At 48.3% G+C, this 14,876-nt stretch overlaps 1 protein-coding gene across 1 annotated transcript in view; it reads right to left on the reverse strand.

Moving 5' to 3' along the window:
• The window catches only part of MYBL1 (MYB proto-oncogene like 1), an 898,417-nt gene that overhangs the window by 580,343 nt on the left and 303,198 nt on the right, over nt 1-14,876 (reverse strand). The window contains exon 5 of the mRNA XM_069621133.1: nt 5,508-5,728. Within this exon, the coding sequence (XP_069477234.1) occupies nt 5,508-5,728 (221 nt within the window). The remainder of the gene's footprint in view (nt 1-5,507; nt 5,729-14,876) is intronic.

Here is a 14,876-nt window from a genome sequence, read left to right on the forward strand (position 1 = left end):
GCCCCCATAGGGCTCAATGGGAATGGGGAGGGCGCAAATAACGGGCTCGCGTATGTCAAGCCCATTATTTGCGCCCTGGTCCCTTAATGGGTCCCGTCCATAACGCCAAGTCAGACCTGGCGTTAAAGGAGGGACCCGCTAAGGGACCTCGTAGTAGGGCGGTAAGGGATTACCGGCACCAGTCTCCTTACCGGTGCCCGGTCTCCCTTACGCCCCTACTCGGAATGAGGCCCAGGGTCCCCTTCTCTACAAGCTGCCACTGAAACAAACAACTGGTTTGTCTTTTCCAGATAGTAGACAACTGCTCTCCTTACATCCAGTGTGTGGAGGCTTCTTTCTGCCAAGTTAGTGGGGTTTTGGAAAAAGGTGGGTCATTCTATGGACTGGTTTACATGGAACTTTGAGATAAATATGGGCGCAAAACAAGGGTGTGTGCGCAAAACCACCTTGTCTTTGTGAATCATGACGAATTGGTCCTGAACTGAAAGGGCCTGCAGTTCACTAACTCTCGTTATAGAGGTGATCACCACCAGGAAGGAAGTTTTGTATGTGAGTGTTTTAAGGCTAGCCTTGTGCACTGGTTCAAAGGGAGGTCCCATTAGTCTGGTAATAACAACATTCAGGTCCCACCAGGGAGCTGGGTTGGAGATAGGGGGATGAAGTCTCTTTACCCCTTCCATAAAGGCATTAATTACAGGAATTTTCCACCATGAAACCTTGCTCTGGGATGTGATGTATGCCGAAAGTGCAGCAAAGTGGATTTTAAGAGAATTGAAAACCAGCCCTGAACAGAACAGGTAAAGGAGTCATGAAATTACCGGCACCCAGCAATGGGCAATTAGCGGGGCATTCCGGCCCCGCCGGACCCGGTAATTGCCCATTGCCGGGTGCCAGTAATAATTACTCCCCATTCCCACTGAGCCCCATGGGGCTCAATGGGAATGGGGAGGCCGGATGCAACGGCACCATTCGTGAATGGTGCCAGTGCATCTGACATGGTCTGCTCACGGGTGCCGTTCCGCCCGCTGGGAGGTTGGCAGAACAGCACCCAGCGAGCAGACCTCGTAGTTTGCTGGTCCGGTAACAACGGTACCGTTGTTACCAGACCGGCAACCTCATAATGAGGCCCAATATCTTTAAGTGAGCAATCAATAGGATTGATGCCCTTGGCATTACATCAGATAACAAAGCGCTTACATTTGCTGGAGTAGCAATGTCTGGGGGTAGGTTTCCATGCCTCTCTGAGTATGTCCATGCATCTCTGAGGGAGCTGAAGGTACCTGAGCTTTATGACCTCAGGAGCCAAGCTGCTAAGTTGAGAGTTTGAGGGCATGGATTTAGTGTATCTCCCTGATCTTGAGACAGCATTTGTACGGGCTCAGCAGCTTCCTGGGAGGTGAGACTGACATTGCCATGAGAAGGGAGAACCATGGTTGTCGGGCCAAGATTATCCAGGGCCACCAGGATTATCAGGACTGGTTCTTCTTCTGCACTAATCTGTTAAGCAGGGGAATCTGGGGGAAAGCGTAGACAAATCTCCCAGACCATGTTATCCAAAGACCGTTCCCTTTGAAGCGGTTCTTTGGGTACCTGGAGGCGTAATGTGGGCATTGCGCGTTGGCCACAGTGGCAAACAAAAGTCGATCTCTGCGAAGCCCCATTCTGCGAAGACGCTGAGTAAAATGTCCTCCTGTAGCCGCCACTCGTGCTTTACTGGTAGGGGGAAGTCTCTGCTGAGTACGTCTGACAGAACATTGAGTACCACTCGAACAGGTTGTGAAAGGAGGAACATGTTGTGTTTGAGTGCCCACTTCCAGGTGTTTTGGGACAGTTTGGACAGCTCTAGAGAGTGAGTGCCCCCTTGTTTGTTTAAGTAGTACATGGCCGTAGTACTGTCCATGAGGACTAGAACCGTTTCCCCTGGAGGTGTGTCTGGAAGGCCGTCAGGGCCTTGAACACTGCTAGCAGTTCCATCAGGTTGATATGATTGGATGCTACTGCTGGAGACCACATGCCATGCGCTGTTTGTTGAAGGAGGTGAGCTCCCCACCCTATCAGAAATGCGTCTGTGGTGAGAGTGGCTTCCACTGCGGGGGTGGTGAAGGTTTTCCCCTGCAGAAGGTTTTCCCTTGGCCACCACTGCAGAGACTGGACGAGGGCTGCCGAGACAACCACTAGGTCCGCCCCTCTGGCTGCTGGTCTGACACCATTGGCTCGAGAGCCACTCTTGCATGAGGCGAACGCGCAGATGAGCGTGAGGAACTAGGTAGACGCAGGAAGCATCGTCCCCATCCGTCGCATGGCTTTGCGTACGGTCACCTGGTGACGAGCTACATAGTGAGGGATCTGGAACAGCATGTTTTGAACCCTCTTTTTGGAGGGAAAGACGAGCACGTCTTTTGTCCAAATTAGAGCCCCCAGAAATGGTTTGACCTGGCTGGGGTTTAGACTGGATTTTTTTCGTGTTGCTAGAGAATCCTAGGTTGAAGAGGAGATTTACCGTCATCTGGGTATTTGTCTGGCATATTCCGTACGAATCCCCTGTTATGAGCCAGTCGTCGAGGTAGGGATAGACTGGGATGGACTGCCTGCGCAGGTGAGCCGCTACTACCGCCAGTACCTTTGTGAATACCCTCGGGGCTGAGGCAATGCCGAAGGGGAGAACCTTGAACTGATAGTGGGTGTCCTCTATCATGAATCTGAGGTACTTTCTGTGCGCTGGCAACATTGAAATATGACAGTATGCATCTCATGTCCAATGTGGCCATGTAATCCCGCTGCTGCAGAAGTGGGATTACCTCCTGAAGTGCAGTCATCCTGAACTGGTGAAAGGCATCTGCTTCTCGGTAGCTGGTAGCAAGGTGGTCAGAGAAACTCCACACAATACCTGTGGGCAGCGGTCTTTAGTACCCACTGATCAGAAGTGATCCCCGCCCAAGCGTGGATGAAAGAAGACAGGCAAGTCACTTTGAGGCAGGGGAGCCTCTAGGAGTAGAGTTTCTGCCTCTACCCTTGCCCCTAAGAGAGCCTCTTTTCTGGTATTGGAAGTTACCAGAGGAGCCCTGACCGGAGGACTAGGGGGTATTCCCTGAGCCGTAGTGTCCTTGGGGCGAACGTGAGAAGGATTGGCCACGAAAGGACCGGCGTGCGTTAGAGCCTCCACGCTGGTGAAAGGGCTTAGCCCTGATCTCGCTAAGTGATTTTAGAGTCTTGTGTTCTTTCTTTGCCATCTCTAGGGTGTCATCAACCGCTTTCCCAAAAAGGTTGGAATCCTCCACTTGCTTGTTAATTAGAGAGGCCTGAGTTTCAGGTTTGAACCCAGACTTTAACCAGGCATGCCTTTTAAGTAGGGTACACTGGCCGAGGGTGCGTCCGGTGGTTTCAGCTGAGTCCAGTGTGTTTTCCGGTATGTTTTGGGTTACTTGTCTGCCTTCATCCACGGCCACCAGCAGGCGTGATCGGGTGGGCTCTGGAACATCCTGAAGACCATCCTGCACTAGGACCCACTGGACATCACTGTAACCCACCAGGAGCATGGTGTTATTTGCAATCCTTGTGAGTAGGCCCCAGAGATGGTGACCTGCTTACCCACCAGTGTTTGCCCGAAGGGTACTCTGCTGAGTGGTACCGCCGCCCTCTTTTGAGTGGTTGTAACGACCAAGGCGTCCGGAGTGGAATGACCCCTGATGTAGAGGTGGTCAGAAAGTGAAGGGTGAAATAATTTCTCAACCCGGAGGTTAACTGCCCGTGAGAGAGACGCAGACAGGGCGCCTCTTTATAGAATTTAGCAAAGAAATGGCTTGGCTAGTTGCAGCCTTTTCCTTGAGGATATCCTCCACGAAGTCTGAGTCTGGAGCGACTTTGTGCGGTGCAATTTTAAAATGGTCGCTGCTTTTTTTAAAATGGAGTTGAACAGCATCTGGTCGTCAACAGGTGATGAATCACTTTGTGGAGGAGTAGAAGGTGGATCTAGACAGATGACGTCTGGGTCAGCGGTATGCGTCGGTGTAAGCCAAGGGCCCTGGTCCTCTGCCTGATCCCAGTCTGGGTCCTGATAAAATGGGCCTTGATCATAAGAATCCTTCTGGGTTGGGTCATCTGGGACATTCAAGATGTCTTCTTGATGTCCCAGTGCAGAGGGGAGGAGTTTCTGCAACTTGGAGGGGATGGGGCAGGAGTCCACTTCCCTAGGTCTCTTGGGTATAATATATCTGTCTGAAAAGTCAATGAACTGGGCCATTTTGTCCATATATTGCTCAAACCTTTCCCTGGTCCATAGAATGGAAGCTGAATGGTCAGGAACAGGGAAGGGCTGCCCAAAGAGGGGGGGGGGGGGATTTTCCCAATAAGGCCTTGGAGAAAGGCTGGGGGGCCTCAGAATAGTCCTCTCGGCGAAAGGGGGTGCCTTTGAACTCCTTGGCTACTGAAATGATTTCCGAAAGGCTCTCGCGGAGCTTAGGCGGCTGCATTGAAGGTCTTGATGCGCTTGAAGGCGCAGTTGTGGTCGCGTCTCCACTAGGTCCATAGGCGCTTTTGCGCCCTTGGACTACGTGTTGACAACAGTGTGTTTTTAGTGGGAACACCCGTTCCAGAAGGATGCCCAGTCGAATTCTGCCAATGTGGTTGCGTGGAGGGCGTCGAACCGCGAGGTTTGGAGGTGTCGTCGAAATTATCATCGGTCCTGTGGCATCAATTGCTTCTTTGATGACTCCGTCAAAGAGGCCTTAGGGGTTGTGTGCTTGAATACACATGGTGTGTGGGTGCCATTGTTGCTGGGGTGTGATCTCCCCATAAAGGTGCCTGTGGCCTGTCTGTCGGGCTGGGGACGGGCATCTGGGAGCAGGCAGGCTCTGATGAGAGGTTGATGGCTTCCAATTTGGAGCCATGTCTGCCAACAGATTCCTCGTCGTCCGATGCAATAGCGCCAACAGGGGAAAGGCTTTCTGCCTGCATAGCATAAGCTGCCCACCGTTTAGTCTGCCTGTCTTTCAACGTTTACGGTCGAAAGAGTTTACATGCCTTGCACGAGCACACGTCGTGGTCACGAGGAAGACACTGATTGCATCAGTGATGGGTTTCTTTCCAGAGAAATTTGCTGTTACACGACGGGCAGAATTTAAAAGGAGTCCTCTCTATAGCAGAGGTAATCAGCGGCCAGACCAATAAGAGAAAGAGAGGGGTGAAGGTAATACATTATCAGAGAGAAGAATAAAAACCCTGGGCCCCACTCTCCCTACTCTAAGGGCCAGGCCAGAGGGCCAAGGCCACGTGGTCGACAGTCATCAAGCAGTTGAACAGCCAAGCGGCAGCAAATGCTCAACTTGTTGTGCTAACTTACCGGGTTGTGGGGGAAAGGTGAAGTTTATAATCATCTCTTTGCAGCTCTCAATTAGAATGTTTGGAAGACTTGCTAACTAATAAACATGGAACTATATAATTACATGCAACTAAAAAGTTTCAACATTAAGTAAATATTGAGTCAATATTTTAAAATAATAAAAATATACCTTCCAGGAAGTAGTTTTGCAATTTCAGCCCAACGGTTTCCCAACCGTTTATGAGCCTCATAGATGATTCTGTCCTCTTCCTCAGTCCATGATGATTTTTTTACTTCAGGATTGAGGTGGTTATGCCACCTCTCTCGGCACTGTTTTCCTATTCTTCCTTTAAGGTGCTTTGCTATTAAAGACCAGCGTTTTGGACCATACCTTTGAACTAATTCAATAACCTAGAACATTAAAAGAAATAACCTATTAGAACCTTGAACGAAAAAACAAATATTGCAAGACACAACTGAAATTACTTTTTAGACACATTTGAAAAAAAAAGAAAAAGTACACACACTTCTAACTGTGTACACAATGAACATTACATTGGTAATTTTCATGAGATGTCATGGCTGCCAGCAAAAGGACCAAAACATTAGCTGCTGTGGTATGTCAGACAGTGATGGCATTTCAAACATAAGCTTTTATTTAACAAATGAGAAAAGAGCCCAACTCTCCCGATCACTAGAGGGTTTGCCTGACCTAAATGAATAATAACTCAGGTACTCGTCGTCCGGGTGGTTGTCAAATTAAAGAGTCTGTTCTCTGTCCCAATATGTCCTATTCTGACCCTACCACTAATCAAAGAGGTTTGAACTAACAGAAATAACGCCAGGCGAATGACTCCCTTCTCCTGGTTCAAGTGGATCCGCCTAAGGACTGCTTTCTAACAGTCTTGTGCAAAAGTTCTTGAGAACAAAGGTGAAGCCAGGAGAATGACTGCCTTCTCCCAGTCAAACTGCATTTGTCTTAGAGGCTGTTTTGGGACACTCTTTGGTAACAACCTTTAAAAGTCCTTTTAGTTCCTCCCAGGGACTTTCCTTGGCTTGACCAACTATCCAACAGTTCTCCCTTTTTAAAACAATGTAAACTCCATGGCTTCCAAGGTCTTCTCATTGGGTAATGAAACAAGGGACGTCACTCCCAAAGTGTCCTTGGCTTCTTCCGCTATACTTAACAGCACTATTGTTAGAGAGGCCACTCTTGTAACTTCCTTGATTCTGCAGGTCTCTCTTCCGTTTATTGTGACGAGGGAGATTACCTGCACTCTTCACTTGTGGTGTCTTTAACAATGTTCCTGTGAAGAGGGAGATTATTAACAATGCACTTTTCACCCATTCCTAAGCCCCGACCGGGTCTATCATAGCTCCCGTTATCTTCTGTATGCTGGGACCACGTCACTGGTTCTTCCTGGGGTGTTGCGTTGGCTTGTTCCCTTCGGCTGTTTTCGCCGTAACTCTCTCTTTGCACCCTGCTACACTGCTGCGGCTCTGCAGCCTCTCCGGCCTCTCGGTATCAACATTGTTACAGGACAACACAGTCCACCTCCCTGAGATCACGCCAATGTCGACCTTTCTCCAGTTTCTGCTCAGGTCAGGCCTCCCTCTGGCTTTGGAGGATTCCTCAGGCCTTTGAAAGGTGTCCTCTCGACTGAAAACTTGATCCTTCTTCAGACTTCTTTGTTCCCAGGTTTGAACTTCATGTGGCAGACAGGCTTAATGCCGGCTTCCTCTTTTAAGGAGTCCTTCCTTGCTGTTGATGTAACAGGTTCGTCCCCAGCGTAGTACTACAGTCTTTCCTTTGAGTCCAGAAGTATTCTTCATGTCTCCTCTAGGTCACCTCTTCCCAGTACTATCTAGAGCTGTAAAGTGAGTAGTTTGCATAACTCCTTCAATCTTCTTTCTCTCAGTACTTTTAGGAGATGACTCAATATCACTTTGTATGTTCCTTTCATTCTCCTACGTCTTGGTGGAGTCAAATCTTAAATGAGCTCAAGAGGGAACTTTGCAGTAACAAACAGTAGTGCTCTTATTTTGGGTCTCTAAAGACCTTAGGGGTTGCATGGTTTTCAAGGGTAGGGAGTTCCATCACTGTTTTGCTTTTGCTTGGGCACGTGAGGAGAACCCTTATACTTACGTTTACCCGGCCCCTGGCAAAACAAGTTATTGGACTCAGACAGGCACAAAATCACACTTAAGACTAATCGTTACAGTGAAAATGAAAATGGCTTGTTCCAGGCCCTTTATTCACTTGGTATATATGAACTCAGCATACATAAACAAACATATAATCAGACATATAAAAACAAATAGAAAAATGGCATCACTGTTAGCAAGGAAACAGAAGACACCTTCATCTTGGCCACTACGACACTGCTTAGTCCCAGAGCAGGTAGGCAAAGCGATCACTCGTACTAACGAGGCTTGAGGCAGAGCGTCCTCCCTCTCAGCAAGACTGCATCACCCGGGGGTCCAAGTTCTAAATTCCTTACACAGAATACCCTCTTCTCTTTATGGGGGCATGTCCCAGCCCTTCTCAGTTGTGACTACTTTCGGCCGAAGAGCAGATCACAAGTGGAAGGGGCAGAGAGTGGAAAAAACAGTCAGGAGTGGAAAAACCCACCGCCCCTCTGTTTGCATTCATTTTAAGTACCTCTTATCATGCACCTGCAGAACGCTCCAACTCCCTCTGCGTATTCGTCCTTCAGTGGACAATACAATAACTATCCTCCACAGTACGTCTACTCAGCAACAATATGTATGTAGTTATTCAAGCTTGCTCTGCTTTCGGCTACTGAAATACTTGTTTGTTTTAGCAGGCACGTGGGGATGCAGGCTTTTATTACAGTGATGGGAGATGAGTGTGCAAATTGGCTGTGCACCGACGTCATGTTGTTTTAGCTTGCATTTCGCATAAATAAGCATTACAATCACAGAACAGGAGTCCTTATCCACATGAGAGAGTCACTCCCTGCAAGGTCCCGATTTCCGCCACCGCTAGGGTAATATTGGGTAGCGGCCTCACCTCCCCAGCTGCACCGGGAAAGGCCCCCCCTCTGGGGAGAAGTGACGCAATCCCATGAATCGTTACTCTGCCAACAAAAAACTGTTTCTAACAAGGGGAACCTGTATCAAATATGCATTTATAGACTGCAGAGCCTCTCTGCTCATTTGCTCCCTGCCCTTCAGTCCTTTTCCCAGAGCCATAATGTAAACATACACAGGGAAAAGGTGGTTGCAGGACAGGTTAGTCTAGAGGAAAAGAGACCCAGTATGACGTTTTCCTCAATTAATTTCTGTAGTTGTAAATAATATGCAACTCGGTCCATGACCTTGAGGAGAAACGGAACGTTGGTAATAGGGCGATAGTTTTTTGGCTGACGGGGATCAAGGGTGTCTTAAGAAGGGGAGTGATCCAGGCTTCTTTGAGGTCTACAGGGACATGCCTTTCGAGGAATGACTGGTTGACAAGTTTGGTAACCAAGGGCCCATGGTATCGAGGCAACTAACCACAAACTTTGAGCGACATGAACCACCTTTACATTTGGTAGGCTTCATATACGAGATGATCTGGGTAATTTCAGCCACGGTGCAGAGGGTGAAGGAAAATACAGATTAGGAAGTGGGAAGAGGTGTGATAGGGGATCCCATGCTCCTTGAAGAGGGCCTAGAGAAAGGTGTGTGGACATTGTGAGATGCGCTGAGTTGCAGATGGGAAGCAACTTTAGCAGTAAATTTGTCATGGATTGCTTGGCACCAGGTTGGATCCTTGGGCAGTACAGCTTTAGTGTAAGGTTTGCTTTTAAAGTCCCTCAGGATGGCAAATAAATCCTTGGAATCAGATTTGGGCTGTAGAATTTTCGTATTGTAATAGGAAGATTTGGCTTGGATCACAGCTGCCTTGAAGTTCTTCACTGCTAGTTTGTAAAAGGCTGAGGTAGCTGGTGAGGGCTTTTTCCGCCACACACGTTCAGTGGCTCTCCTAAAATGTCTCAGGGTCAGAATATCATAATATAACCAATGGTGGGCAAGGGTTTCGACCTTTACACACCTAGTGGTGATGGGCGCTAGGTCGTCCATAACTGCAACGAGGGTGTTTGTAAGATGGGCAGCGAGATCCGATGCTCCGTTATAGTCTTCAAGATGACCCAATTTAAGACTCAGAGCAAGAGAGTGGTGGTGAGTTTTTTTAGGCTTCTAGTCTTGATAAGCTGTCTAGGGAGGATATCGACTCTAGGCGGAGATACCGTGAGATTAACAAGAAGAGTCAGAAAAGAATGATCGGACCAAGGACGAAAAGAGATAGGAGTAGAGACTGAGAACTGATGTAATAGAATCCAATCTAAGGTATGGCCTCCTATGTGGGTAGGCTGTTTAACTTGTTGGACAAACCCAATGGTGTAAAGTGCTGCAAGCAGTGACCGGGCAGCTTTATCCGTAGCCACGTTGGCCCTGAGATTGAAGTCCCCCATCAGTACAACCGGTGTATTTGTATTTGATGTTTTGTTAAGACGGTGTAGGAGTTGTTCCTCAAACGATAGGAGAGGTCTGGGAGGCCTGCAAATAACAATAATGGTAAGAGAGGTGTTGTCGTTAATTCTTAGTTTGGCCACTAGTGATTCACAGTCTTCCGGGGGGTCATGAGGTGACAGGTGGCACTGAAACTTGGCCTTGAATAACAAGGCAACGCCCCCTCCCCTCGAGTTTACACAGTCAGCCTGAAGTATCTCGTAGCCAGGGGTGACTGAAAATGTGGCTTCGGTGGGGGTAGAGTCACTGACCCAGCACTCAGTAATAGCAAGAAAGTTGCAATTAGACTGTGAAAGAAGATCTTCCACCTCAACCCCATGTAACATAAGGGAGCGTGTGCTGAGCAAGGAGAGAGCAAGTGGGGGGCCAGAAGAGCCATCTTTGGTGGTGCCCCTCGTGGGAGTGAGGGCGGCATTAGTCCATGTGTCCGGGCTGTTATGGATGTTGCACAAAGATTATTTTGTTCGAGGCACATGTCAGGATCTAATATGGGCTCAGGAGTTAACTGCGCCTGGCAGGAACTGACCGAGAGACAACTTCAAGACTTACCTAGACACAGAAGACTGCGACTAGGGGAAGCAGAGACGCAGGAAGCAAGCCGGACGCAAACCAGCGACAACCGGCCTCTGCATATGCGCTGGCGCTAACGCGCCACCAGTGGGATGAAGAGGTCCAGGTAAGCTGGGAGTTGTAGTTCGTAAGAACTACAATTCAACCGTGTGCGAGAATGAGTGCACAGGATGGAATGTTTAAGTAAAGTAACGAGGCTAATGGCAGTCCTTACTACCTGGCGCCCCACAAAGGAGTCAGGTAAGTATGAGGCCGTACAAAGCAAATCAAAATATGAGGCATACACGGTTCTTCTCATCATACCTTTCCTTAGATCTCCTTCACACATTTCACATTCTATTGCATAGTACCTTCACCGGTGTCACAAATGTCTTCATCCATCCTGGATGCAACCTAGAATTCGGTACCCTCTTCCTCTAGGCCTCAAATGGAGAAACTCCCGTCACCTGGTGTCGTGCAATTCTATGTTGCACCACCCATTCCATTACCGCCTGCTCCCAATCTCCTCCTGTCGCTCCAGCAATGTTGATTACTTCCATCAACGTCCTGTTAAATCAATCTATTGTGGCATTCCCTTTGGGATTATACAGGGCTGTTGTGGAATGACCAATTCCGTTATCTTCCAAAAACACTTCCATCTCCTTTCCCACAAATTGAGGTCCATTAACTGACACTATCTTCCTGGGAAACCCCTCTCTCCAGAATACTGACTCCAAAAATGTTATAATCCTGTGGGAACTTATGTCCCTCACAATGCACAACTCCGGACACTTTGACAAGAGGTCTACCATCACAACCAGATACACACTTCGGGATCCCCTGATAGATATGGGACCCACAATATCTATGGCCACCACAATCCAGACTGAACTGGGAGGCTCCACCATCTTCATAGAATGCACTCTGGTACTCAGCAACTTATCACTGTCCTTGCATGCCTCACACTCCTTCAAAAATGTCTCAATATCGTAGTCCATTCCCAGCCACCAAAAATCTTGGGAAGGGCAAAACTTAAAAGGAGTTTGCTCCATAATAGCCTGGAAAAGCAGCCAGACGAGAAAAGGAAGAGGAGGCAAAGAAAAGAAAAGGCATCCTCAGAGAGAAGTGTCTAGAGAAAACGGGTCCTGACACTCCCTACCGTAAGGCAGAAGCCTGAAAGCCAAGGCCGAGAACAGCCGAGGAGTCACCGGAGGCAGCAAAGGTTAAAAAATGGCAAAACAGCAACAGCTTTCGAAGAGGTTTGTTGAGCAGTCGTCGAGTAGGCCGTCGATGAACGTGCCAAAGATGCAGGTAATAGCAATAAGTTCTCGAAACACGAGCTCCACATTAAGCAACCAACCAGAATGGTGGAAAAAAAACTCTGGGGAACCTCAACACGTGCAGGATCTTGGGTAGACTACACGTCACGTTAGGGATAGTGTTTCAGTCACACCCAGGTTGACGTCCCTTTTCGATCTTGGAAAAAAAAATGTAATACTCTGCAATTGACACCAGATGTCAGACTATATGCACAGTATGCACAGCATGTGATTCTAAGCAGTTACAAGCATCAGAAATATATATTCCTTTCAAAATACACCTGTCACCAAGCTACCACCAAAATGGTCTAACACCAAGGTTGTGAGCCCCATGTTATGGCACCAAAAGGCACCAGGAAGTACAAATACCCACACTCACCCCTATATGTGCAGCTGTTGTGTGTGTGCCCTCTAATCAGATCAGTGATGCAACATTTCCCTCCTTCTGTCCCATGCTAAACCAGCTAGGAGAGTGGAATGGGAGATGGGCAATACAAATGGAGGTGAATGTTGTTGGTAACCAAATGCAAGGGACAAAGAGAGATAATCAAGTAAATATGTCTGGCCGGATGGCTGCCTGATCGTTCGGCTCCCCTGAAGCCCTGAGTGATTTGTGGAGTAAACTGCGATAAAAGGAACGTTATCCTCCTATAAAGGCTGAATCCAGGTGGGGGAACTCCTGGGGACTCCGGAGATACCTTCCAGAGCTTTGGGGGTGCCCGGGTCCCGAGATATTTGACTTGGAGCTTCTGCGCTCCCCCTCCCCCCTCCAAGCCCGTGCCACGCACGAGGTGAAGCTCCGTGGCCGGGCCCCTCCTCTCCGCACGAGGTGAAGCGCCGCGCCGGGATCAATCTGAGGAATCGACACCCTGCGCCTCTGCCAGCATCACTGAAGACCCGTGGGAGCCCCTCGGAAACCGGGGCACACGTCAGCGGGGGCCTCCCCAAACGAGCCCACCTTCGGCTCCCGCCGCGGCGGTTTTGGACGTCAGTATGCCCCAGGCCTCCACGGCTGGACCCCGGCCTGCCGCACACACGTCTGTGTATCTCGACCCGGGCCGTCGCAGGAGCGCGCCCGGGCCCCTTCCTCTCCTCGCCCCCCAGGCGTTGGGGAACATCTTCGCAACAACTACCATAAGGACTCGTCCCGGCTGCTGCTGCGACACAACCCTTAGAGGCCTACACCTAACTGGCCCGGGCCGACGCAAGAGCGCGCCTGGGCCCCTCTGTGAAGCGCCGGGGCCCATCGTGGGGTTCGACACCCTATTGATGGGCCTACTACTCGCCATCCACAGCGACTACCACCCCGGCGACCTTTGAACACACCCACCGGCCCCACGTCGGAGCAACCGTGAGTAGTGGCTGTCGGGGGAGGCGGTTGGGGCACGACCCGTCCGTCCTAACCACCACACCTCATCGGAGTTGGCACGGAACCGGGGGACCATCTCCCCGAACCCCGGGGGGAGACCTCGAGGAACCACGAAGATCTAGAGGGGGAGACACCCCATGAGTTGGAAAGAAACCCTGGCAAGATACCAATTCACACTCCAAAAACAAGAGATGGAGATCAACCCCCCACCCACGCCAACCCCCGACATGAACACCATGCAGAACAATATCCAGACAATCCTAGACAAAATCAGGGGGATGAGAACGGACATGGGAGCCAAGCTGGCCGACCTCACCGCCAAGGTCTCCACGTTGGAGGACAGAATGGAGGGGGTAGAGAAAACAAAATAAAAGGGGTACTTGTTTTAACGTCCCTAGTTCTACAGGTCAATCAATCAGAAATACACAAGGGACAGAACTAGTAGACAGGGTTAAGGATGACGAAGTGCACAAGCAATTTTTAACTTGGTTTAAATTCCTAAGATTTTTTGTTTATTTTATTCCAGCATAAATGCTATATCTAAAAGCATATTAAACATTACTTACAACACTATGGCCCATTCGTTTTACCATTCATTCACATTCATACAATTCTCATCAATCTTTCATTCCACAATTCATTTTTTAGAAAAATGGTTTATAAAAAACAGTTGGCATCTGCTATATCTCAATGTGATTATAATTCATTATAAACTATCCCCACACATTTGGGGTATCACAACAGTCTGTGTTCTCTTATTCACACAGATCCACATCGACACGTGTTTCAGTTGCTCTCTGCGAGCATCACCATTGTACTCTCTCTGTACGGCAACCTTCTTCAGGACAAAACAACCCATTTTTCAAGCACAAATATTGGCATGGGCCACACCATCTATAAAAATACATAAAACACCAAATGAATATAGTGCACTGTCGTCAATCCTTTTCACATTATTTGATTACATATTAATATGGTGTGCTATAGACTATCATCCCACTCACCTCCTATCCAATGGAGTCAGGAGGGGCAGGATGTAGTATTCAATTTCAATACAACGTAGTTAGAATCTCGGGATGTAGTATTCAATTTCAATGCATCATGGTTGGAATCTGGAGGATGAATGTCCTCTGATCTAAAGAGTTAAGGCATATATCTGTTACCATCTATTATAGCCAATTCATTAGGTCATAAAAGCCAAATAGTTTATATATTTTAACACATTACGGTTGTTACCCATAGATTTAAAGAGGGCTCTGTCACTCACTCAAAAAAATGGAAACAGCCGTGGATTGCAATGTTGATTTATATTTGCTGAAGCAAGTGGTTTATATTGCCCAGGCTTCCCTTCTTTCCACAGACTTGTTTTTGGTTCACAGGCACGTGAGTCTGTAAAAATATAAATATAAAGAGCTTAATTAGTTATATAAACTCATTCAGACCAGCTTCACGTTTAGACATTGACCCTGTAAAATGTATTTCAAAAAGCACTGGTGCTCCCAATCATCAGAGTAAAAGGTGAGCACACGCATTTAGTAGATGGTTCTCACGCACGCTAAGAGCGCATGGATCTGTAATATTTCGATCATCATGCAGTCTATGTAGTTGATTGGGGAACATCACACTGTAGTTATCCCCATGATTACTCATATTCAGTCATTGGGGAGTTGATTCCTCTTATTCTTAGTTTGTAACTAGGGCACAGGCCCTCTCATATTAAGAACCGCATAATTGCCACTCTTGCATTATTTTAACTAATCATATCCAGCGACTGTTACATCTA

Source organism: Ambystoma mexicanum, chromosome 5q, assembly GCF_040938575.1.
Source record: "Ambystoma mexicanum isolate Mex_15411 chromosome 5q, UKY_AmexF1_1, whole genome shotgun sequence".
Taxonomy (NCBI): Eukaryota; Metazoa; Chordata; class Amphibia; order Caudata; family Ambystomatidae; genus Ambystoma; species Ambystoma mexicanum.